At 53.9% G+C, this 26,373-nt stretch overlaps 1 protein-coding gene across 5 annotated transcripts in view; it reads left to right on the top strand.

The window, feature by feature from the left end:
• DUSP8 (dual specificity phosphatase 8) overlaps positions 1–26,373 on the top strand; it is a 46,782-nt gene that overhangs the window by 10,475 nt on the left and 9,934 nt on the right. For 4 of the 5 annotated variants that reach the window (XM_017811537.1, XM_017811547.1, XM_017811565.1 and 1 more), the window contains exons 2-3: positions 3,996–4,402; positions 10,449–10,587. In XM_017811537.1, the coding sequence (XP_017667026.1) occupies positions 4,172–4,402; positions 10,449–10,587 (370 nt within the window). In that variant the 5' untranslated portion in view covers positions 3,996–4,171. Of the gene's footprint in view, positions 1–3,995; positions 4,403–10,448; positions 10,588–18,926; positions 19,515–26,373 lie in introns of those variants that run through there. The other variant, XM_017811575.1, reaches the window with a different exon arrangement.

Raw genomic sequence — 26,373 nt, 5'->3', positions numbered from 1 at the left:
ATTGATGCAGAGACCTGCTGCTCTTCCAACTGATGTCTCCAGTAAAACAGAAACCAAATCTGTGCCCTTCCCTTCTCAGCTGGGGGCCTTGTGCAAGACGAGAAATTGAGGGAAGTGGCCTCCACTTGGTGATCTGTGTTGGGCTGGCACAGGGAAGAGTTCCTGTGGCCTGGCGTGCCACATGGATAGACTCAGGCTGAGGTGTGTTTCAGGTTTTCTTGCTCTCTTGCCTGGCCTGCCCAGAAGATGGTCACAGCCAGGTTGAACGTTTGCCCTTGGCCTGGCTTGCTGTGTGTATCTCTGTCACACTCATGACTCGTGCCCAGCACCCCTCACCTGACATGCACATTTGTGGAGGGGACACCAGGGACAGAGTCCCTGTGAGTGGGCAGTTGGCCCACTTGTGCTAAGCTCTGCAGGTCTTTCTGTCCCTCGGCTGCAGTGTGGCCTCTCCTGCTGGCTGTCCCCATTCAGCTAAGCTGTGTGCCCATCTCCTCATTACAGGCACTCCGGGAGAGGTGGGATTAAAGGATTAAGGGAGTGTTCTTCAGGAACACTCAAGAAGATTAAGATGGCTTTAATAAACTGATAAGTGAGGACACACAGCTATGTTTCTGAAACCCTAATTTAGGTTCCAGGTTAACCTTTTCCCCTGGTCTCCTCTCACTATGGTGAGAAGATCTCTTACTTTAGCAGTGCTCCATGGAGTACCTCTTCCTTCAGTTTTCCTTCTGAGCCATCTGAGCAGAAGCATAAAGAGATCTTTCCGCCTTCTCTGGTAGTCTTCCCAGGTAGGGCAATGTTACAGCTCATCTGAGAGACCATCTCACATACAGCCTGCAAGGTATTGTGAAGGTCTCAAAGCCTCTGCTGGTACCTGGAGTACCTGTTAGCTGGGAATGAACTCACCACCCCTCAGTCTGGCTTCAAAATGTCCCATGGTTGCTGCCAGAGAAGTTGCTTGTCTGCCTTTGACCTGGCTGAACATACACAGAGAAGTCTTGGTTCTAACGCCAAGGTTACAGCTCCCTATGACCGCACTCAGTTGGCCAACTCCGTCCCCTGTAAAGGCTCCTGGAAGGAGAGGCAGAACGGACTATCCTTGCCCTTCTTTCCCCCCTCTCTCTTGGATGGAGCTGGGAGTGGAACCTGTTTGACGTGTCACACGTGTCTGCCACTAGATCCACCTGGGCATGCTGGAGTGGTTGTTCTGTACGAGAGGGGCTATTGGCTGACCTGGGAAACCTTGTCTGTCTTCTCCAATCTCTTCCACCCGGGCTTCTGGTCATCTGCCAGAACTTCCTGCAGGCCTTTTCTGCTTGGACTTCTCTCAGAGTGGTAAAGCAATCAGGATCTGTTCTCTTTCCCAGACCCCTCTGTTTGCATCTGAGACCCCCAAAGTTTACCCATTTCTCATTGTCTGGAGATCAGATATCGTGTTATCTCCAGAGGAGCTGTGCAATGTTGGCTCACTCCTTCTTCCCACTTGAGTCCTTCACTCTCATCCCTCTGCCACAGTATTATCGCAGTCTTTTTTGTCAGTCGACTCTTTCTATTCCCTTTTTATTTCTTGGATGTAATTGTAAGAACCAAAAGGAATTCACAGCCTGGTGTCCTGATTGGGAAGGGAAGCAGAAAGTGATTTGGGGAGTGGGGTGTGAAAGGAAGACGAAGGGGAAAAGCTGGCTAATTTGCATCCTTTCTGAGTGCCCTGGCTCTATAGCCAAGGTACAGCAGGGGGTCTTCTGGCAAGGCGGTAGCGACGTAATGAGGTGTGTCATATCCCAGCAGGAGCCAGCCTCGCTCCCCCTCAGACCCCCTAATTAGAACTGTTTCAATTTTTAAGCCCCCTGAGGAGTTCTGGGGGAAGCGGGGTTCTTGCCGTGGGGGGACCGCCCGGCGCCCACTGAGGGGGCAGCTCTAATTGGAGTCACCAGGAGGAGCCGCAGAATGATACGTGGGGCCAGGGACAGCAATGCCATAGTGCTGCAGGGTTGCCAAAATGCTTTGTGCCAGGAGGGGCCATCACTAATGCAGCTTTTAGGGGATTTTTTCCCTCCCATAATTTGTATTAACACATTGGCAGAGGCAGCAGGGGTGTGAGACAAAGGGCAGAAAAGCATTGCACGTCCTAGTGTGGCTTTGTACTGGGAGCTTGGATCCTTAGGCTGAAGCCTGGGACATCTACTGCTACTTTGGGAGGCAGGCCTGGTAGCGCAGGGAAGTTTGGGCTTTTAATGCTGGTGTCATGAGTCAGATCAAATGCTGGAATCCGCATCCTCATGTTCTGTGGCTTTCCATCCTTTTCCTACAAGCTGGCTGTGTCCTCCAGGTTTGGTAACTGGTAACTGAGGTCCCTGTCATGTCACCCAGTAGTGTGTCCAACTCAAGCATCTGGTTTGTATCTTGAGCTACCATTGCAGTAGGTGCCCACACTACAGAGGCTTCAGCTGTAGGAGCTAACTTCTGGCTTACTTGGATCAGGGTGACTCATAAGCCTCCTCTAGTCTATGGACCAAATCCTGATCTTGCAGAAGTCAATGAAAGTCTTTACGCTGGCCTTTTCAGGCACGTTATTCATAGTCCTCCTAATTCAGATGCATTAAAGCTTCCACGAAACAGCTTGTGGGTTCTCTCTGAAACACCGTCTGGCAGGAACAAGAGGAGCCCGGTAGTAGCCCAGGCTTATTTTCTGAATGACTGCAGCGGCATTAAAACCTAATACCATTAAAACATGCCTGCAATGACGTGTTCCATTAAAACCTAAGAAGACACTTTGAGCTGAATGCTCCCCAGCGTGCCTATTGCTCTTGCAGACCCCGTGGGGTCCTTCCCCATGCAGGAAGCTTGTTCTTCTGCTGGCAGTTCAGAGAGCACCAGACTCGACCCCCTCTCAGCTCCTAAGATGGAAACACAGGGTATTTGTATACAGGATCCCCCCATATATGAACCCCCTTTCTAAGTCTGCACGAGTTAGATGCTGCAAAGCAGTAGGCTCTTTGGGGCCATCACAGTCCGAGTATAGCTTCCCGGGCCCTCTGTCCTAATGCCTGGGCTGTTCCTTGAAGATGGGAGTAAAGGTCAACTCGACTTCTTGTCTTCCAAAAGAGGTCATCTTCTCTTGACTTGCCAGGAGGCAAGCTGGCAAAGATACCCGTGAGCAGGCTCTGATAAACAGGCAGGTGAAATCCAGTGCGAAGTGATGGACACGAGTGAGCAAACCTGATTTGGTGATGTGTCTGATGGGCCCTGAACTAGCTTTTATCATCCAGCAGCAGAGCCTTAGAGCTGAGCTAAGCTGCTTCTGTGAAACCATTAGCTCTGTGCTTGGCAGAGGTCAGAAAAAGCAAATTGAGTGCAAGGAGCCATTGGGCTGGGAACAGGGAAAGGAGGTGACATCTTACCCCGTGCAGGTCCCTGGTGTGCCTGCCTCTCAAACATGGCACGCGGTGGCTGGCCAGGGTGGCAAAAGGTATCTGTGCAAGAGGCAGCTCTGTAGATGCTTTGACCTGCAAGGCTCCTAAATGAGGTCTAGATGTGGTAAGAACTGTGGGGAAGGTGATTAGGAAGCAGGCATATGTGGCCTTTTCTGGTGCAAGCAGTAAGGGTCACCCAGAGAAGCCATCAGTTAGCAGATTTAGAGCAAACCAGGGGAAGGACTTCTTCAGTGTAGCTGACAAACCATTCTACTCCCTGCCCCTGGCCACTGTGCCTGTTAAATTAAAAGCCGACATGGCCTCAAAAAGCAATTAGACAAATTCATGGAAGAAAGTTCCACTGAGGGCTATTAAATACAAAGAGAAAACCTTTGGTTTGGGCAGCTCTGGAGCCACAGATGCCCTCAGGCTGGGAGAACGTATTTAGAAAGTGTGGATTGTTACACTCTTAGGCTCTTCTGAAGACATCTTCAGAAGGCCAAGCCCTTGGGGACTTGGCCCAAGGTAAATGTCATCCTGCCCAGCTGACCAGTTGTCATCTCCTTCTTCTCTTTCCAGGTTCAGCACAATGAGTTGGCACTCTGCGTGTTAGCAGTGTGGGGACACTAGGACAGGAGCTGCCCTGCTCATCCTTTACCCCTCGCTCATTCCCCTTTGGGGAGACGGGTGCTGGCGTCCCTGCCCTGCCCTTCCACCCCTTGCCCCCCACTCGCCATAGAGGGGACAGGCCCGTTATGGCTGGGGACAGGCTCCCACGCAAGGTGATGGACCCCAAGAAGCTGGCCAGCCTCCTGAGGAACGGAGCGGAGGGCACCCTGGTCATCGACAGCCGCTCCTTCGTGGAGTACAACTCCTGGCACGTCCTCAGCTCCGTCAACATCTGCTGCTCCAAGCTCGTTAAGAGGAGGCTCCAGCAGGACAAGGTCTCCATCACAGAGCTCATCCAGCCTGCCTCCAAGATGAAGGTAAAGGATCTGACCCTCACCTTTCCTGGTGGATGCTCACATCCTCTTCCATGGTGGCATTCAGGCTGGCCTAAGGGCCACCTGATACATGCATCCTCCTCCTCCTCCATCCCTTGACCCCAGTATCTGCCACCATCTCTGTGACACCCTTTGGAGAGCTGGAGCATGAGCTCATGTGGCCACAGGGCTGTCCTCAGGGACCTGTTTGTTGCCTCTGCCCCACTGACGTGTCTCTCTGCTCCAGGACAAGCAAGTCTAACAGGTATATCGGCCTTAGGACTTGTCTTATGCCAGCAAACAACCCCCCAAAGCCTTCCCAGAGCTGTAAGCTTAATCCCCTGCTAAAAACTCTTCCCCTCCCCTCTGTCATCTCTAACTCCATTCAGGGACATGTAATCCTCCTCCCCTGTGACGCCAGAAGCTCTTATCCAGTGTCATGGCATATTATCTCTCCCAGGCTCCTCTCTCTATTGCTCCTGGTTAAATAATAGAGGTGGCTCTAAGCCACGGAGCTGGGCTGGAGTCCCGACCAGAACAGTGCCGGGTCCCCCTATGGTGCCATGGGCTGGCCCCTGCTCTGCACTGAGGTGCTGCCGGAGGGCTGCGCCGCTGGGTGCCGAGATGCTGCTGGAGAGCTGCGGCGGTGGGTACCGCGCTGGCTGCGGGACGAGCTGGAGGGTGGTTCACCATCCAGAGGGTGGTTTGCCATCGCAGCCCGCCCTCCTGCCGGTTCGCTCTTACCGTTTCCCCCCTCCTGCCTTGTAATTTTATGGCAAAGCGAGGGTAATTCAGGCGATTAATCAAATGCTCGGCCCAGCTGGAGCCATCTGCGTCGTGTCCCCCCCCCGCCACCCCGAGAAGCCACCGCTGCCCGCATTGGCTGCCGGTGACATCACCCCTTCGGGATCAAGGGGACTGGCAGCGCGGGGGGGCCAGCCTCGCGCCAATCTGCTTCGGTGATGCTCTGGGCTGGGCGATTTGGAGGGGATTGCAGAGACTGATTCCTGAACGGCTTTAGCTGCTCTTAAATCCCCGGGAGAATAAAGCAGAATAATCAGTTTTTCGCCAGCTCTGAGGAGAGCGGTGCGGCCGCCCTCCTCCCGGCGAGGGTCACCTCTGCAGTGGCCGCCGTCACGTGGAGCGGCAGCAGCAGCAGCAGCAGCAAAAGCGATGCGCAAGGGGGAGGAAGAAGAGGAGGAGGATGATAGGGAAGGGGGAAGCATGGAAGAGTTAACATCAACTGATGCCATCCGCAGCTTTCCAGCTGCAGAGGAGCAGTGGCTCCCAAAGGGGCTGGCTGGTCCTTCCTGGCATTCCCTGCTCTGTCCCCATGGAAGGAGCATGGAAGGATCACGTCCTTCTGCTCCTGGATCATAATGGTTCACGTACTGGCTCGGGACATGATTATAACCAGGGATGACAGGGAGACAGAGGAGAGGCGATGCCACCGTTTTCAATTCATGGGTTTTTCCTTTTTTCCTTTCTTTTCGATACGGCTTAAATCCCTCCTGGCACATCCACAGGAGGAGGCAGAGTGTGCCACTCTGCACAGCCCCTGCCATGCTCACCGCTTGCATGCTGGCTCTCCCAGCACACGCAGCCCAGGAATTAATTAAGCTTCAGGACACCCTTGAGAGGTTAAGCCACTTGTCCTGGGAAGCTGGAGAGGAGAACCACGGTGGGAGGGGATCATTTTGTATTCTCATCTGGCATAAAGCAGGAGTGGTAGCTGTGACTCGGGGTATCCAAGCCTTTATGTGCATGCATTTGTGTGTTTGCATGAATTTCTCCTCCCATTTCAGCCACTCGGGTCATGGTTTTGGGACCCACAGAAATCAATATGGTCTGCTGCTTCGACGTGCACAGACCCTCCTCAGAAGGGGACGCTGAAAGCTGGTTTAGACATCCAATACCTTGTGTCATTTCCCTGCCTCCACTGCCATCCCTGGCCAACACCCCCCAGCCCTGCTCTGCCCCGGGCTCCGCGCACCGGGGCTAGTGGGGGCAGTGGGCCGAAGCGGGGGGGGCGACGGGGGTGGGCGGGGGGCACAGCCTGCGTTGGGAGCAGATGGCAGGAAGGGTGACATCAGTGGCGCGATTGTCCGGCCCCATTATTCCTCCTGACGGGCCTCCCGCCCTCCTCCTGTTTCCTGCTCCCGGCCGGCCGGGGCTGCCGAGACAAAGGCGGCTGGCAGCGACGCGGAGCTGCCCGGGCAGCCAAAGGGCAGCCCCGAGCCCTCGCCTCGTCCCACTCCTCCTCTCTTGCCCTGGGCAAAGAGAGCTGAACCTGCACATCCTGCCTCGGTGTTTCTCAGGGTGGTGATGACCTTTTGGGGAAGGAGGCAGGGGCAAAGCATTTGGGCAAACCCCACTGCCAACTCAGCTGCTCCCGCCTGCGTGCTGGCAGGGGGGATGAGAGCATTTGTCTAATCTGCTTTTCCCGGGACTTACTCTCCTCTTTTCTTTATTGCTGCTAAGGAAGGGTACCATTAACAATGCTTCTGGGGGCTGCAGTTTGGGGTGATGCTGTGGGATAACAGCAGCTCCTGGCTTTTTTGATGAAAGGAAAGGACCATTTGGGAGGAAAGAAGAAATGGAGACATTAAAAAGCCCTTTCTTTATTTTAACTAAATGTGCCTGTGATACTACAATTGAGGCAGCTATAGCTGCCATAGCTGAGCTACTGCTCCCCAAGCTCCTGGTGTGGACCATCTTCCCATAGTGCTTGAGCTGGCAAAAACTGCAGCAGCAATTCATCTCTCAATTAGCAGTAGTTTCCCTCCACACAAAAATGGTACCAACATACTGCTCTGGTTGGTTTTTAACCCTTCTCCCAATACTGACAATAATAAACTCTCACAATAATAAATTCCAATAACAACTGGAATCATTCGACTCCTCGGTGCAGTTTGGAGAGCAGAGGTTATGGGAAATTCCCACTTGGGGTTTTCACTAGCATTTCTTTAGGGAAATGCTGAAAATTTTCCTTCTTCAAGATCCCCCTGGAAAGTCCACCTCTAGACGGTTTCTCACTTCCTGAAATGGAGCTATCTCCAGAGCAGCTATAGCCTCGGTTTGAGGCAAGACGTGGGTCTCTTTGGGCGATGGGAATATTGATTTATTTGCATTAGGAGCATGGCTCTGCAAGCAGCAGCTGTTTTGCTTGAGGGAAAGCCGGGGCTTATTTTTGAGCTGTGTGCCTGGCTGCTCTTTATGTTGATGGAAGCCCTGTTATTTCAGTGGGGTGATTCACTGTGTTTTGAAACAATATGTGGCTGAGATGTCAGTAGTAATTGGGATAATAATGATAGCTGGCTCTTATCTTAGCCTGGATCACCTGTAGAGCATCATTATCCCTGCTTGGCAGCCAGGGAGAGGCGAAGCAGGGACCTGGGCTGTGTTGAAGCACCCAGTGCTGGGGACTAATGTCCATAAGGAAGTTACCTTCGGACAGAGCTGGAGAGGGTAATGGGGAGCACAAAGACAATGAATGGATGATCTCAGCCGGGGTTTGGTTGGAGCTGTTGGCTGGGTGGTCCCTGCTCCAGGCTGGCCATATGCCTCTGGCCGAGATGTTAGCAGGGAGGAGGTTTGTCCCTGGGGAGCTGCTCTGGGGCACCTCCAGCAGTGGAGTGGGCCAGCAACTTTTCAAAGGCACGCATGAGTTTGCAAGTCCCACTCAGTATCTACTTGGAGCTAAAAGACTTGCTGCATCTTGGCCCCACTGTCCCTTGCTGGCTGGATGTGGGGACCTTGCCTGGAGGGTGACGCCTGAGGTTTGGTTACTTCAGCAGTCTTGGGATTATGGCAACCCCTTGGGAGAGCTCCCACCATGGAGGTGCTGCTCCTCAGAAGGATGCTCTATTGTCAGCTTTGCCCCTGCCCTATGTCAGCACCTGGTAGAGGCAGGAATCTAGCACAGAGTATCTCTTCAGCTCCTCTTCTGGCCCTGTTAGTTTTTAACCTCCCTGCATTTAAGACCAGAGATGGGGTATATCAGGAGAGCATGAGACTAACAGAAGACCCATGGACCTGATTAAACATCTCTGTCCATTTCTCTTTGTGATGAGGAGCCGGGATACCAGTGCAGGCTCCTTGTGTGCTCGTCAGGACCATCCTACTGACATCCTTGTCCCAGCAAGCCACATATTTATTTTGCAGCCAGGCCATGCGAGGCAAGCACTTGTTTGGCATTTACATTGAGTGAAACCTTATAACTTTAATAAGATGTAAACCGTGTCACACATCTCTGCCGTCGCTCAGCAACCCTGTAGTAATGGCCCAAACAAAGCCTCCCCGTGTGGAGGGAACACTAAATCCTATTGTGGAATAACTCTGCTCGGCCAGAGCTGGTATCTCTCCTGTAGCCGCCTCAGCCTGGACTGTGCAGCCAGGATAAGCCCTTGCCCCACCACAGATCAGTCCCTGCCTCAGCATGCTTTTCAGGAAGATGTTTGTGCTGGTATGGGGCTTCAGGCTGGGAACTGGGTCTTTGGGATGCATTAGGAGGACTTGAGGAGATAGCAGCCCTCTTAAGGATTGATGGACTCCCAGCTCCGAACAGGCTTGTCAATCACCATGTGTTCCTCCAGCTGTGCTTGAGATGACCTCCCACAAAAGTGCTGATTCAGGGATGGCTAAGGAAAAGATGCTGGAGTACATCCTCATCTGACTTATCCTGGGTGGCTTCAGTCATTTTTCAGTATCTTATTTTAAAATTCCTGTGTCTTTTTCTCTTCCCTCTCATCCTGCCTTTTGATCCCTCCTGTCATCCTGCTGGGGACAGTTTTTCTCTCCAGTGCCTGGTGCCAGGCTGGGGACAGGTGGGTCCTTTGAGCCCCCCCCTTCCCAGTGCTGAGCAGAGCGTGGTGTCCCGATGGGGATTTCTGTTGGTGCGGGGCAGTCCTTCTGCTGCGGTGCAGAGATGTGATGAGCTCAGCTAAATCAGTGCGCCCTGCAGGTTTATTTGGATGGTGCTCACGTTGCCGAGCAGGGAAGCACCTGCAGGAGGGTGTGAAAGCAGCATTAATAGCAACAGCAACCCTGAGTGAATCTGCTCTGGTGGTAAGATAGGGCTAGGCAGTGAGGGCTAGGCAGTGAGACAGCAAAAGGAGACAGGCGTATGTGAGTGATAGCTTGTTCAAGAGGTCTTTTGAAGAGGTTTTGGAGAGGGCTGGGCAGGGGGTGGGCAATGGGCAGCTCCAACACTAGCTGGAGAAGAGAGCAGCTTGCAGGCACATTCCCTCCTTCCCTGCCTGCCACTGCCTACCCCTCCTCCCAAGAGGTGATGAACATGTCTTACCCCGCCGGCTGGGAGGGCAGGTGCTCTCAAGCCAGGCACATGCCATGCACCCAGCTACTCAGCAGATGTGCTGAGCTGTGCCTCTGTGAGGACTTTTATCTTCTTTTAATGCTCCCTGAACATTCACCAAGTGAAAGAAGATATTTGCCCTCTTTCAGCCCTTAGGGGTGATCTGCAGGTTTGGAGTGAGCTTCCAGAGTGGTAATGCCTACAGAGGTGTTACTGTGCTGGGCATGGCGTCTCCAGCCTGAGTCCTGAAGAGCTGTTGTTCCAGTTGTACTGATTCCAGCTGCAGCACAAGAGCTGTGCTGGGAGCACCCCTGCCTGCAGAACCACTCCCCTCTGACACCAGCCAGGCTGCAGAGGAGTATCTGAGGCCAAAGGTCAGCTGGGGAGGAGGTGGTGAAAGAAGTTGCATCAATTTCTGGGATGCAGTTAAGTAACGGCTAGCTGAGGGTGGGCAATGGGGAGAAGTGACCCTATTTTGGGTAGGATGCTCAAAAGTGCTTGCAGTTGGTGGGGCTGCTCCAATGGACATCTGTGCTGACACACTCCTTTGTAGCTGTGGGTTAGAGTCCCAGGCTAGCTGGTGAGCAAAACCAGCTCATGGAGATGGTGTGGAGCTGAAGTCTTCTGCTTGTGCAACCACTAAATTTATCATTGCTTCCCATGGTGGTGTGGACAGCAGCATCCTCAGTGCTCAGCCTGTTTCTCTGATCCCTGTTTTTCACCGCTCCCCTGCAGGTGGAGGCAGAAGAGCACCAGGACGTGGTGGTCTATGACCAGAGCACGCGGGACGTGACCGGCTTGGCCGCCGACAGCTTCCTCTCCATCCTCCTGGGCAAGTTGGACAGCTGTTTCCACAGCGTCTCCATCCTCACAGGTAGGAGCCCTGGATTACCACTTCATCTGACACTCATGCCCTTAGCCTGGAGCTACAGAGCTGTGGCTGTTCACATCAATGTACACCTGCTTTCCTGGCCACCAGCTGCTGTGGTGGAGGAAGGCAGCCCTGTGTGCAGACTGAGGAGGCTCGACACACGTTGGCATCACTGGGTCCTCCCCATGCCTTCGTTCCTTGCACTGTTCATCTCCCCTCCACTGCACCCACCAGCCAGGGTGAATGAAAGAGGAGGGTATGGTGGAGTTGTGGTGGCATGGATCCAGCCATCCAAAAGCTGCCCTTTTCTCCCATCCCTGGGTTGCTTCATCCCTGGTAAATGTTCCAAGGACCCGACCTGATTCAAGCACTTTGTTCCCTCTTGTTGCTGTCAAAGGGAGGGCAGGAGGAGAAATCCATGTGTGTGTGGTGGGAAGAAGGGGAAGGAGGACAGGGGAAGAGGGTCATCACTGAGTGAGTCAGGGTCTGCTGGAGATGATGCTCTCCAGGCACAAGTGTGCAGGCAGGAGGAGGCACGTGCTGCCCTAATTACAGCCCTTCTGCAGTGCAAAATGTGAGGCAGGCGACTGATGAATGAAAAGGTCTGACCCATCAGAGAGGAGGAGAGAGAGGCAGCAAACTGCCTAAGGGAGAGCTAAAGCTGTCTTTAATTCTCCATGTTTGGGACAGTTGGATGTCTGCCTGGTTGGTTGCCTACCTCTGAGCTTTCTACCCATGGAGGGGTGGGCAGGCACTGCCCCTTGCAGCCCCTCAGTCCCACTGAGCTCAGCCAGGTTCCTAAACAATAGCAAAAACACGGAGATGGGAATCACCTCTGTCCCTCAAGCCTGTCCTCATCCTGTGGCAATTGGGTACTGCTTTGGGACTCACAGTCCAGCAGGGTAACAGACCCTGGGAGGGGGTAGTTGTGATGGGGAAGGTAGCACAAACAACGGGCATTCAGGGAGCCTTGCCCATGCAAGGCAGGGGTAAGTGCTGATGAATTAGAGTAGCTGCATTGTGATGGGGAGAACAGAGCAGAGAAACAGCAGGAATAAACCTACTGGTTCAAGGCTTTCAAAAGAAGGCAGGGACTACATGAAATCACATTAAAGCTAATTAATGTGGCCTGGGTTGCAGGAGCTCAGCTGAGGCCAGTGCTGGAGGATGCTGCCATGAGCTTGCTATGGCAGCCCCTGGCCTGCCCCAGCAGCCATGCCTGTGGTTTCAAGGTCATTGTGGCATAAACAAGGGCACAGCTCGGTGCATGGTGCAGGAGAAGGAAAAGGTCGATTTGGTTGCATCTGGGAAGGAACATGCTTAGTCATGGGGATGGGTCAGGGAACAGCTTTGGCGGCATGACCTTGGCACCCGTAACCCACTGCCATTTTCCCAGGGCTGGGCAACGGGCCATGCTGTACGGTGGCTGCAAACCCCCACCCCAAGTCCTCCTGGAGCCAGAACAGGGATGGGTGAGGTGGCCCTGAAAGCCCCAGAGACTGTTTCTGCCTGGTCAGGGAAGTGAATGGACTTGGGGGACCTTTGAAGTACCAGTGCACCCCAGCCACATGCCCAGCATACCCCATGCTGGGTGAGCACTGGCAGCATGCCACCCCCTCGGCCATCAGCATCACCACCACCGAACTCCCTGCTAGCAAACTGCTGCTCCCTGCTTGGGAACACGCATCCTCCATCTTCAGGGCAGCCATTTCCATTGCCCTGGGCTGCAGGAGCCCAGACCCCCAGGCAGGAGTGTGGCTGTGCTAGGCACCAAGCAAAGCTCAAACCTCCCAAATTAAAAGCGCCACAGAGCCACCACCTCATGTGGAACGCGGGTCACCAGCAGGTGGAAAAAACTGGAACTGAAATGTAGAACACTGGGTCATGGCGGCGGTGCTTTACATGGAAATCCTGACTAGAAGTGGCTGCGCAGAGCTCCGGGGGAGGCTGGGCGCACTTGCCGACAGGCACAGCTTCCTCCTGCCTGCAGTGCAGGCAGCAATGGGCTGTTTTAGAGGCAGCTCTGGAGGGCTTGGGAAGTCTGGGGCAGGATGTGGGGGGGTGCCTGATTCTGCCCCTTTGCCCTGGTGAGGTTTAACCCCTTGGTCTGTCCACTCTGGGCTCAAGCACCTTGTCCTGCCCCAACCCATTCCATGCCTCTAGCTGGGGGTGGCTTGTGATCCCAGCAGGCTGGCAAGACCTGCTGAAATCTTAGCCTGTCCCTCAGTGGATGCCATCACCTCAGGGAACCCTGTCCTGAGGGTCTCCAATTCAGTGTGGCAGCCCTGCACAGCCCCTCTGTGCTCCCCAACTCTCAGCCCCAGCAGATGCCAGAGTCCATCCAGCCTCCATGTCCCCACCTCATGTAAACACCACCCTTGGCCTTTCTTGCTCACCTCCAGACCAGCGACCTTCTGACCCTTGAAGCAGCTGATGGAGGGTGATGGGTGAGGACAGGGGAGCTGGGGGTGGCAGGACTGGTGCCAGGGACTCCTTAAGGGTTAACAGCCCAGAGCAGTGATTCCAGCGGCTGGGAAGGAAGAATCTGAGTCAATTATTCCCAGTCTTGGAAATCATCAGCTTCTCTTCTTTTTTCCCTTTTTTTTTTTTTAATTGTGTAAGTATAAATAGTGCTGCTTGCTGCCCTCCATCCGTGGGAGCAGAAAGACTGTTGATTTATATGGTTTTCCTGACATCACATGAAGTGGTGGAAAACTGAATGGAGCCAACATTTTTCCTGCATTACGTAATGCCCCCTCCCTCCCAGCCCAGCTCTGCTATTCCTGCAGGAGCCTGACTGTTCTTTAACCTTTGTTTACTTCAGCACAAACCCTTGCTTTTTTTGCCTTTTTTTTTGCTATTTTTTCTTTTTTTTTTCCTTTTTTTTTAACTTGGCTTTCCCCCCTCCCCCCTTTCTTCTTCCCCTTTGCAATCTCCTTCTTGGTTTTTATTAACAGCCATTATCTGCTTATGAAGCAGCAGCAGCAGTCTGGCTCCATTGCTCCCTGATAGCTCCCGCATGCCGGCTCTTGTGTGGGAGCCTGGCCAGATCCGTACAGTGGTGCTGAGCTGCTGGGTGCTGAGCTTCACCAGCTCCTCTCCATTTGTCCAGCTGCAGTGGGCACTGTGGAGATTTTCTTTTACTCCTGTTCTGTGGCTAAAAGCAACAGCTGAGGGCTTGGGATGCTCATCCAGATGATGCTCAGGCACCCATCCTGTCCCTACTTCTGGTTCTTCGGCTGAGCACTGGGCTCTGCTCTCCTGCGTTTGAAGCCATGTTCCACATAGATTAGAAACCAGGGTGGAAGTGTGACCAGTGGCAGTGGTCCCCACAGCCTAGGCTGCTGGGGTTGGGACCCCCCTTGCACGACAGAGACTCTTTTCACTGTGGTTCCATGTGCTGGGGGAGCTTTACCATTGCAATATCGTGCTCCGACCTGAAACAGGCCCCTCAATTGCTTTCTGAACTCGAGTCATGAGCTTTTCATCTGGCTCGGGAGTGTGTGTGAGATCATCTTCAGTACCCCCCTCCCCCCGCTTTTGTACCAATTCTTCAAGGAATGTTTAAATTTTCCAGTCCTGTTCTTTCTAAATTTGGAGTGTCTGTTTACTCCCAGGATTCGGAAAGAATGTAACAATATCATCAGCGACAAATCCCTCCCAGCACTCCGCTCGCCATCCTCCTCCTCAGCGAGCGGGCTGGCCTCGGCAGTGCTGGCCATGACCCAGGTCCTTTCTAGCCCAGCGGTGCCATGGCCATCAGGCATGGCTGGAGAGAATTGTAGTTGCATGGCAGCAGTGATCTGGAGGGGGCTGAAATTTGGGAGATTTTGGGGGAATCGACGTAAGACAGGTGACTTCAGTGAAATTTGGGGGATTTTGGGGGAATCTACCTAAGACAGGTGACTTCAGAGCAGGCAAAATGAAGTAGTGAAAAAGAAAAGGGGATTTCCATTGCAGGAGCTGACTTGGGCTGCCCAGGCATGAGTGGGTTCAGCACTGAAGCACTGGCTGGAATTATTTTAGAAACAGGGACTCAGGGACAGATGATTTTAATTAAAAAAAAAAAAAAAGATGAATGAAAAAAGTCAAGCTAGGCAGGTGTGAAAGCAGCACATAGGTAGTGCAGAAAAGGGGGGGCTTGCCTTCAGTCTGAGTCTCAGGGGCTGGAGGCAGCATGTACATCTGAAAGGCAGGAAAAGTACAAATGAATCTGCAAAGCTTGTCATGGCAGAAGCTGAAGCTAAAAGCTTGGTAAGATCCAGAATCAGAACTGAGGTGTCTTTACAAACCCATTGCAAGAAAAAAAAATAACCTAAAACCTAAGAAAGAAAATACCCCAAACTGACACTTAGGTTGTCAGTCACAAGCTCTCTGGTGGGAGTGGGGAAGCAGGACCCAGCTGCACTGGCTATTTGATGGTCACCGTCCTCATTGCCCACTCTGGAAAGCATCACAGTTTCATCTCTTGCTTTGGTGTGTGAGTGTGTCTACTGCGGACACAGCACGTGCAGAATGCACTAGCTGGTGGATTTTGTCCTCTGACTCCAGCAGAACCTCTGCTCAGTATATGGGCCTGAAGATGCACATGTATGTCAAGCATTAAGGCTATTTCAGGTACCCTCAGGCTGTAATATCCAAGAGCACTGGTGGACTTGGCATGAATCCATCAGATATATCTGCAAGGTTTTCCTTTAAAGTCTAATTACTGTCTCTGAACCTCCAGCAAGCACTTCTGTCCACCTGTGGACGCCTCCATCCCATACCATACTGTGATGAACCAAAAGAAGCGGATCTTCAGCTGGCAGGAGTATGGATATGAATGAGGTGGGTGGGATGAGACAGGAAAAAGTGCTCATGTGGGACTCTCAATTTCTTGCTTCTCCCAGATTTGGGAGTTTTGAAGAACGAGCTTTGCAAATAATGTGACTGGAGCTTCTGGTTGTTCTTCATCTACAAACTGCCCACATGATAGTCGGGAATGGAAAAAGAGTAAGAAGGGGTGTGGAGGGGGTTACCCCCAGCTTGTCTTCAGGCTGTAGGTGGTGGAGTGCAGGGGGATTACCTGTGGTGATGTTTTCCTTTTGACTGTCCAGAGGACTGGAGGTAGGACACTGATACCAGCCTAGTGGGAGAGATGTTTTTTAAAAAACCAAATGATAACACAAAGGTTTGTGATTTTTACAATCCTGGAGCTTTAGGTAACTCTCCAAACCTCCCTCCCTCTCATGCAAAACATCCCTGGAGGAGTTGCTTTCTTTCCTACAGCAAAGCCATCTGGGACCACTTTAGCCTGGGCAGCAGCGTGTTTTCTTGCCCTCTAGCCCCCCTCTAGTGGGTGCTGGCATCCAACTTCAGACACCCAGCCCAGCAGGTGCCCTAGGGAGTGCTCCTAGTCTCCACAGTCCAAGGCATGGAGGCGGAGTAAGGTGCCCCCTTCTCACCCTCAACCACAACCAGGAGATGCCTGGGAGGCTTTCAGCCCCGGAGGGACCAGTGACTGCATCTCTGGGAAGGGTTAAGCCAGGTCATGTATGTGCAAGGCTGATTGTATTCCAGACCTATGCTCTAAACCTCCCTGTTTAGCAACGCTGTCGTCAGACAACTTGTTTTCCCGATTCTATAATTACCCTGAGGAGCTTCCCCTCCCCCTCTGGCTGCGTTTTTAACCATTGGACCCAGAAAAGGCAAGCAAAAGGGTCAAAGGCAGCGGGGGACAGAGGAGAAGGGGCTTAGGGAAGAGCAGCTCTCTGGATGCTATGACTTACAATACTGCCATGTAATTTCATTTCTCATTTCTGGAAAGTCGACAGAAGGAAGGCGACTTCCCCGGTAAGAGATCCTGATGGGCAGGAGTCACTGCCCAGTTACAGTTTCCTTCCTTTTGAGAAACTTGCCTCCCCTCATCCACCTCCCCCTTTCCCTGGGCCTGCGCTGCATGCTTACAAAAGGTCATCACTGGCAATTATTATAAGGTCCCAGTGCTGGGTGGGGAGAGGAATCACTGGCCGCTGCCCAGCTGGGCTCGTGACAGGCTATAGGTGCTGTCATGACAGGGTTTGTAGGTGCTGAACAGGGACTCATTCTGCTCTGTGCCCTTGCAGGCGGGTTACATGAGTCTCTCCAAGCCATTGCAGCAGATGTTTTTCCAGGGAGTTCTGTGGCAATGAGAGTGAAGTGGGGCCCACCAGACTGGGCATCTCTCCCTGGGTGATGCACCTCTGTCTACTAAATAGGGGCTGGAGACAGGATGGGTGACAGCCTGGCCAGGAGGAGCACCTGTGAAAAGGGGCCAAGGGGCAGCAGCTGATATGTGCAATGTACTCCTGCACTATGGACATTGCCTTTCATCTCTTTATGTGCCAGATGCCCCCTGCCCCAGAACTAGGTGCCAACCCCTATCCTGGCCCTGGCAAAGGGGTGAAGAAAATGGAGAAAGAGCAGGGAGGAGGATGCTGCCTGGGGAATGGCAGCTGTAGGTGGCATCTCCATGTGGCTGGACTTCTCACTGGTGGAGGAAGAGGGTTGCTGACTACTTGTGCTCACTTGTCTTTTGCTGAGGATCAAAGGGATGTAGGACACTGGTGAACCTTCTTCATTGAGGTCTACTTTGTGGTGTCATGCCCAGATTCCTACCTGGGGCTACCAGTAGCCCTGAACTGAAAACTCAGTCCAAACACATCCTGAAAGAACCTGGCATTACCAAAATAATTTGTGCCCAGGGCTCTTGCAAGCCTGAGGAAGCTGGGCAACCAGAGGGCAGCAAGGGAAGGCAAATGCAGAATTTTGCACTTCGGGGTCAGGGGCAGGTTGAGAATTGCACCCCCTAATTCACCACATGCTTCGTGCAGCATCCCCCTCTTCTGGCACAGTGTGTCCAGCCAGCCACTGCCCCTGCATGACCCAGTGACTCCAGTAGAGTCGTTCGGTCCACCCCAGTAGACCCCCAACCACAGCCACTGGAGCGAGTCACAGCTGAATCACCCACCAGCACAGGTAGAACACTGCTGGCACAGTGGTGGTGGGATGTGGAGGCATCTCCATTGCTGAAAGAGACTGGTCACCAGCATTATGTGCCCTCCCTTGTAGTGACAGGGGTGGCAAATGTGGGGGACCACAGATACCCCAGAGACCTGCTGTGGTAACCACTTCCTGAGCATGGCTCATGGGGGAAGGCTGCTCCTCTCTCTTCCAGCCTAGTTGGAGCACGCTTTGAATTTTATCCAACCTCTGACCCACATCTGATAATAATCAAACCATATTTGTTACAACAACAAGGCTCGTTAGGAGGCTGGCTCCGCTCGGGATGGGGGGGAGGAGACAGCACTTAGTTAATGCCAATGACCTCATCTCATGTGATGTCATTCAAAGGAAAAACACTGAAGTCACTCACATATGGCTCAGCCTGGGGTTTTTCAGCCCATAAAGCTTCAGATTTTCAAAGGCACAATACATGCACCCCTCCCCTCCCTCCTCCACTTACTATAATCATGAATGATTTTCTGGAGGCCTGAGCTCAGACCAATAAACTCGTAAGGAGCTGTGTGGAGATGTATTAAGGAGTCATGTGCTTTGGAAACAGAGGGACAAGTAATTTTCTCGCCCAGGACAAATGCAAAGAAGAAAACACATCAACCTCACGCACTTCAGAAGCCGCTACTGATGGATAGACCCCAGTAGGACTAGGAAAGCCCATTCCTACACGTCCCCTCTTGCTGGAGTTTTGCATGTGAGAAGGCTTTCAGAGAGGGTACATCTCCTCCAGACCAGGTCCTGCTTCACTGGGAACAGGCAGATAACTCCATCTGACACAGCCATGCACAGGTGTGAGCAGCCCAGTGCCAGCCTCTTTTCCTGCCAGCTGTTGAGACCCATTCATCTCCAGCTGTTTGAAACCACTCCAGGATGAGCATCCCTCCTGGGTGATGCTCTGAGTGGAGACATTAAGGGGAAAGATGAGCTGGTGGTTAGAGACGTGCTGTCTGGTCCCCAGCTCTGCCCTGCAGCAGAGAACCCCAAAGAAGTTATTTAATCTTTTGTGGCTCAGTTTCCTTGTTGAGGCATTGCCCTTCTTGACGCTGGGGTTCAGAGTTAAACATCACCCAAGGGATGCCCATTGTCCCGCCAGGAGCAGCCGTGGGGTGCCCTCACCGGACAAGGGGACAGCAGGGAGCAAGGATGGAGAGCGGTGCTGCATTCCCCCCCCCACCCATCGCGGGGGTTTCATCATGCACCGCCCTGGCAGGTGCTAAAACGAGGTGTGGGCACGAGCTTCCTCCCACCACATTCCTGTTCCCGTATTAACTGCGCGGGGCCAAACCCCGGCGTGGTGCAGCGATCCATCTCCTGCCGCGGCTGCTCGCTGCGGGGGGCTTTGGGCGGGCGAGAAAATCGCGGTTGCGCCTTTAAGCAGGGAGCGAAGCATATGTCAGCCCGGCGTTGTGCTGCGTGTCTGTGTGCTGAGTAAGGAATGCGGCCGCATGCCTGACCCGTTAGCTATGAGCGCGGTACGGGCGCGCAGCGAGCGCGGCGGCGGATGGGGCGGCTGCTCCCGGGCTGAGCTCACTCGTGCTGGAGCAGGCGGCGAAGAGGGGGGCGGACGGGGAGAGGGGGCTACGCCGGGTCCCCCTACCCCGCACGGGTTTTTTTTTATGCTTTTTATTTTTTCAGCCTGAAGGCTGAAGCCGGGGGGAGGCTGGCGTTGCTCTGCTGCAGGGGCGCTTTTTTGGTTTTTTTAGTATTTTGTTTGCCCGCCAGCTGTTGTTTGGCGACGGTGAGAGGTGTCCCCGCGAGCCGCAGCCCAGCTGCCTGGATGCCCGTGGATGTAATGATTGCTCCCTCCGAGGACCAGTTCTGGACAGACATGCGCGAGGGGCAGATGAAGCTGAAAATAAGGGTGCGGAGGATGAAGGAGAGCAGGGACAAGAGAGGTTTGTCAGCCGGCCAGGCGCCTTTCCTTCCGATGGGGACGGAGCGGGAAGAGAGGGCTGCGCCGCCGGAGCCCTGCTTTGCCCGGGGGCCGGAGATCGCCTTTGCCGAGCGGCCGGCGGGGAGCGGAGCGCGGTGCTGGCGGTACAAAGAGCGCGGGCGGCTGGCGAGCGGGGAGATGGACGCGAACGGGGAGCGTGCGGAGGGGCGCGGAGCGGACTGGTGGCCGGTCGCCAGCCAGGGGCGATGGGTGCAGCGCTGGCGGAGGCGGCCGGGCTGGCACAGGAGCTGCACAGAAGAGGGCAGCTCCTTCAGGCAGGTGAGCGGCTGCCTGCAGCGGGCAGGAGCATCTGCAGCGGGCCCAACGTTAGGCAGCTTTCCCACCAGGTGCGGGAGCCGATGAGACTGCCTGGCCAGGGGGGACCGCTCCCTGAACCCTTCGCCGTGCAGGCAAGCTTGGGGAGAGCGTGGATGGAGCGGAGAAGGGAAGGAGGAAAGCTGAGGGAGCCAGGGCAGGATCTGCCGCCAGCATCTCTGCTCCTTCGGGCGCCGGGTTGCGGGGGGGGGAGGACACCGCGCCCCGGGCAGAGGGCAGTGCGCGGGGAAAGGACGGGCGAGGACGGCGGGGAGAAGAAGGAGCCATCGGCTCAGGGCGCTGCGTTGCTGCCCGCACCCAGGCAGCTGCCCGCCGGAGCCATTTCGCTCCGCTAGCGCTGCGCTGCCTGCCCATCTTCGAGTGGTTTCTCTCAGAAAGGGGGTTTGCAGTGTTTCCACTCCCAGGTGCCAGGGCGAAGGGCAAGTGGAGGAAGGGGATATTAACTGGTGCATCCTAAAAACATGCCGAGCCTGGGATGACCTAGATTACCGAAGGGTTGAATCAAGAAACTTCCCCTCCATCACCACTTAAAATGGGAGGCTGCTAAAAGTGCTTGACAGGTTTTTGTGGCATGAAGCACATAACCCAGTGATGGTGTCATTAGTAATAAGTCACTCCTGGAAATGACACATTTTTCTTTACTTAGAACCAGTGAGGCTGGTCCAAAGCAGGCACAGTCACCAGAGGAAAATCAAGCCCGACTCGAGAAGTGTATTCATGGTTGTGTGGGCGGAGGGCTTCCTTTCTGCTGCTTTTCCTTTTTTTAAGGATATTTTCCGCTCCTTTGGGAGAATGGGAGCGGGGTCTGGGACCAGCCTGCAAAGCATGGGGGGGCTGGCACAGGTTGGGAGACAGCAGTGCGGTGTAGTAGCAGATGGGCAGAGGCTGTTCCGGGTGACCGTTGGGGAAACAGGGAATGCATATGAATCCATAATAGGGCTGATTCATCGGCTTTCTCATCCCTACTGCCTGGAGAAAAAAAAAAAAAAAGAAAAAAATGGAGCCAGCAGTGGGGTGATGAAATTTGGTGCCAAGTCAGGGGATGGTGAAACCTGGGCAGGGGAGTGTGGGGGGGAATAAGGGACTAGCTGAACACTGCACATGTCTCTCCAGTGCACTGAGATGGATGGAAGTATAAGAGCATCAGCCAGGAGAGGGCAAGTTGGCCAGGCTGCAGAGCACCAGGATTTCACCAGGCATGTGGGAAGGATGACATGCAAGCAAATGGGCTGTGTCTGTATCAGGCATCACTGGCAGGGATAGGGAAAATCAAAGGGGACTACAGTGTTGAGAGGGAAACAGTGAGGATGGAGGCAGGGGGAATATTCAGAAACGTCCTAGGCAGCAGGAAATGCTGACAAAGCCCCAGAGCTTCCTGCAGCACAGTGAGTAAGGATGGCAGTAATCGGTGTTTCATCACGCCACCCAGCTTAGCTACCGGCACCAACAGGGTCCCACCCAGCACAAGAGCAAGGGAAATAGCGTTTTTAAAAGAAGGATTATCCCAGCAGCTCTGGAGGTCGGCATGCAGTGTGCCTGGCCCCTCCAATTTCTGTCCATCAACCTGCCACAGAGATGCTCAATCAAACGCTCAGGCTCATTGCCATAAGGAGGCTGAGCATGATACAAATGAGGGCTGGGGTTTTGCAGGTCCCCCCAGCTCTTGTCATTTGCTGTACCTCCATCCAGCAAGGTGGTTTAACACTTGGGGATGGATGTGTCAGGGTGCTGAGAGCAGCATGTCTCCAGCAGGCTGGGGTGATAAAGAGGGGGCATCCAGGCAGCATTTCAGCCACAAAGACAGCACAGCAGTGAGGGAGCCATGCTGGCGTGGCGGCTGCTCCAGCAGCAAGCCGAGGCGCGTGCTCACTTGCATGCCCCACTGCTCCTTGCCACGTGCCGCCCTGGCAGCAGCTCTCAGCCACCACAGGCATTTTAATGAGAGCTGGGCAGAGCCTGGCCTCTCTCAGCCCCCTCAGCCACCAGGAGCTTTAGCGGGGCAGAGGGTCTCCAGCACGCGCACAGGCGCAAAACCCGGTGGTGGAGCTGCGGTCTGCCACAGAAGCTCCAGCAGCTGCACAGGGAACCGGTCTCTGAACAGCTCTGGCTGCTGCTCTTTAACACTCATTATAGGAGCAATGAGGGTGGGCTGTAAACCACCTCTTTAATACCCGTCGGTCTCCTGCCAGCTCCTGGTGTGAGAGCTGGGAGTGAGGAGTGGGGTGCGGCAGCTGCTGGCCCAGAAAGGGTTTGCAGCTCTGGCTGTGCCTGTTCCCCTCCTCCTTGCTGCCACAAACTGATGGCACAGCAGAGTGACATGTCACCTCTTCTTCCCTGTTTCTTGATGAGGAGCCTTTGAGCCCATGATGCACATGGGAGGCTGGCAAACAGGACATGCCCCTGCTGCTTGATGTGTCTCTAGGAGGATATTTAGGAGACTTATGGGGCTGGGGGTGTTCAAGAGACATGTGACTCTCCTGAAGAGCAGTTTTGAGGTGAGGCAGGTGCCCTGGGCAGCCCTTTCACAGCCTCTTGCTGTCAGAGGGGCACAGTGTCAAGGCCAGAGCTGTTGGGTTGTTTCACAGGACTCTGAAGGAGGTGGTGAGTCCATGGAGCTGGAGATGAACGGGCAGTCTACAGCCATCAGAGCAAGACATGAGAGGGTTTTCAAACCCCATCTCCACTTTACACCTCCAGCCTAGAAAGACAGCCTTGGTGCAGGGAGGGACATAGGGAGCAGCAGGGAGCTGGGATATCCTTTCTTCATGTGTCCCACACCTTCCTTTTATCCCCAGCAGCATCTTCCCTAACATCTCATGCAGCTTAATGGATTGCAAATCCCTAAAGCTGGGGCTTACCACCAGAAGGAAAACAATGCCACACCACATCCCTGTCTCTAGCTAGGACTTTGTCACCTTCCCTGCATCATCACTGCTGCCCAGCCTTGGCAGAGAAGGGAACAGCTCAACTTGCAAGTGATAGATTTTGCCTGAGATGTTGTCAGTGACCCAACCATGAGTTAGATGTCCTCAGAGACCACCTGAAGGTGACAGCCAGAGCAGTGGAGGGGGGTCCCCAGGTGCATCAAGGTCCCAGCTCAGCAGTCCCACATCTCTGTCCTTCAGCCTTCTGATCTCCTTCCATGTCCGTCAGCCCAGTGCCAGCACCGGGGCTTTTTGTTCATTTTGATTACAGCCATCTCAGGGCCATACGCACACAGTGGTGCAAAGAGAGACTGGCAAAGGCATCCCCACTGTGCCGTTTGCTGCTCAAGGGGAGAAGTCACAGGGCTTCCCAACAGTTGCACAGTGCTGGTACCACAGGAACCTCTTCAAAGATGCTACTGGCATCTTCCTCCTGGGCTAATGAATGGGCTCAGGAAGTATTCCCAGGCAGTCTGCCTTCCGTCTGCAGCATCTGTTCTCCCAGTAAATCCAGTTTCACTGGGAGATTATCATAGATGTTCAGCTGGAAAATGTGCAGAGGTGAGAGCCTGGTAAAGATGGGGATGGGGGAGAAGTTGTGGGGTTTTTCCAGTCTCCTCGATATGACACAAGGGCCACGCAGAGCAGGGCTGGGGGCTGGCCCAGAGGTGTCTGTGCAGAGCACAGCAGGAGGTGGAAGGGTGGTCAGCACCCTGAGAGTGAAACCCAAGATGGGGGAGATACAAGCTTTCAGTTGTTGCACTCTTCTGGCACTAAGTTGCTACAATACCCCGTGCCTCAGTTTCCCTCTTTCCTCTAGCGGGTGACAGCACTCCCCTTGAAAGCTGCATTTCTCTTAAGCCTCAGCATGAGCTTGACATCACTCAAGGTTTTTGTCTCTGGGGGCATGGCTGAATGAACTCCTCAAAGCCTGGGGGATGATTTTCACCTCCTAGCCCTCACAGAACCTGCCTGATGCTGGTTCTTGGGTCTTCCTTCCTCCATCTTAAGCAGGAGCAATGAAGGCATCCCCACTTCTGTTCTGCTTTCCTTCTCTTCTGGTTCCTACTTCTCCTCCTGGGCACCCCTTTCTTCCTCGGGTAATTGGAGTGGGCAGGAAGACACTGTTTTTTCTAGGGAATGGTTTTGAGAGCCCTCAGGAGTGCTGGAGTCATGAGTGGTTCACTGGGATGTGCTGCACGAGGACTAGCTCCTCCCCAGCAAGCCCTCACCAGGCTGGAGGGGAGCATCAAGAAGAAACCAGAGATCCCCAAACACCCACTCCATGACAGATACAAATCCTTCCTGTAATTCCACACATGCCAAAAGAAAGGACACTCCTGGCACCAGCACTGTGAATAAAAAAGGAAAGGCTAGAAAGATGCAGTGCTACCCTGGCTCCTCACCTCACTGGGCTCTGCTGCTCTCTCCCAGCAAAATCTGGGATCCATGGCCTGCGACACAGAGCGGGGAAAGCCCAGGTATCAGCTGGAGCCCAGCCAGGGAGAAATGCTGCCTTTGGGATTGTTTTGAAGAGCTGCTTTGCTTTCTGAAAATGAAAGGCATGCTGGAGCAGCCAATGCAGGGTGGGGTGATGTTGGGATGGTGTCGGGTACCCGGCTCCATCTCTAGGGTTTCCCCCAAGCCCAGGCTGCCCTCAGCAGCTGCAAGTATGGGGGAAATGAGGACAGGCAGGCTGGGAGCATGCCCGGGCTCCTGGTCTCAGGGTTGAGGCTTTGCTTAGGAGAAGCGAGGTGAGCTGTGGGCATCATTTCAGGTGCTGGCATCCTGCGGTTGTGGCAGTCTGCCTGGGTAGGCACTGCAGCCGGGAGTGCTGCTGCCACTCTCTTGCAAACATCCCTACCCGCTTCACAACCCCCTCAACTCCTGCCTGGACTTCCCCAGGCAGGGCTGGCAGAGGATCTGCAGCTGGGTGAGTGCTGGCAGAGGTGGGCAAGGGGGAGAGAGCAGCATGCCCCAACCTGCTTGAACTATGAGATCACCTTAGAGTCATACAAACCCATACACTGCCCTGGGCAGCTCTTGATGAATGCAAGTGAGCACAGAGGCTGGAGACCTGTGGACCAGAGCAGGCACTGATCCCTGGGGCTGCGCTTATGTGCACTGTGCTCCCCAAAAATGTTCGTTCAGAAAAATTCCCATGCTGTTTTGCGCAAGCCCAGGGGTCAGATCTGTGCCCCACACAAATCCAAGTGCTGCAGGCTTCCCAGGGCAGCAACTGAAGCAAACACTTCCCCAAGGCATCAGCAGTGTGTGCTCAAGCACAGGGCAAAGCAGGGAGGTCGCACGTGTCCACACAGAGCTCTGGCTAGTGATTGATGTGTCTTGGCAATGGGGACACAGCACAGGGATGAGTAGTAACCAGAGCTATGCTGCACCTGTGCTGGGCCTCCTGCTTTTTCTCTGATTTAATGTCCCAGTTGAGAGGTGATGTCATTTCAGAGAGAGCCAGAGAAAAGGAAGTGCTGAAAAAGATAAGGTACTTTAACTCTACTCATGCCGGTTTGACTGGGTTTTGAAGCCAGGAGCTGTGTTAGCTGCCAGCCAGGAAAACATAAGAGAGGGGAGGAGAGAGGTTTGTCGAAGGACACTTTTCTCTTGGGCCACTGGGAGCTGACACCTGGAGGTGCTGAGATAGAGGATGATGGAGGATCTTGGATGTTCCCAGGTGGTGTGAGCATGATTTTGTGCACTGCTCTGGCTTCTCCATCACCTTCATCTCACAAACATGTCAGATGGGTTTTCTGCAGCACCAGTCATACCTCACCAGAGCCTGGGTGCCACAGCAGTAGGCAGAAAGGTGCTCCAGAAAGATCAGCAGAAATGCTGCCAAGATGGTGGAGAAGGTAAATGGAGAATATGCCAAGGCTGCCCTGCTTTTAAAGGGGACAGAGACTGTCTCATTAAAAGGTCTTGTCTAGCAGTGGAGATGGGACACGCTTCCCATGGTGCTGAGTCCGGAGACTTGGATTTTCAAAAGGATCTTGTGGGGGCATCCTGGTCCTTCTGACAGTCAAAGGCGGTCAAGCCCCAAAGTCCTCTCTGCCCCTTGGGTGATGTCAGGCTGCATCTGCTCATTCACATGACTGGGTAAACCTCAAGGGAGGCTTGAGGCAGACATGACTCAAAGTCCCCTCCATTGCATGAAGCTGCCACCCAGATGTCCTCAGCTGGAATGGAGTGAGGTTAGGCCACTGCTAGCCAGACTGTCTCTACCCTGGAGTACGGGATCAGTGAGTGAGAGCAAATCAGGATCACCACTGGTCTTATGCAACCGTGCAGGACATGTGACAGCACTGGGGGTTTTCCAGCTCCCCAAGCTGCCCACCATGCATGCTTGCTGCCCTGCTTAAGTGCTCTTTCCTCTTGAGCTGGCGGCTGGCTTTCAGGCTTTTGACCATGCATAACAGTAGCTCTGTTTTGACACCATAACAGTAGCTCTGGCTGCCACATGCCACCTACTAGAACCTCAGCTGGGGGTTTTCTCTCAGCACTGGGCTTCAAGATCCTCAAGCTGGATGTGACTGCCCAGCAGCTTGG

This window comes from Lepidothrix coronata, unplaced genomic scaffold (assembly GCF_001604755.1).
Source record: "Lepidothrix coronata isolate B3197 unplaced genomic scaffold, Lepidothrix_coronata-1.0 Scaffold1, whole genome shotgun sequence".
Taxonomy (NCBI): Eukaryota; Metazoa; Chordata; class Aves; order Passeriformes; family Pipridae; genus Lepidothrix; species Lepidothrix coronata.
This window is presented reverse-complemented; position numbering and strand designations above follow the sequence as displayed.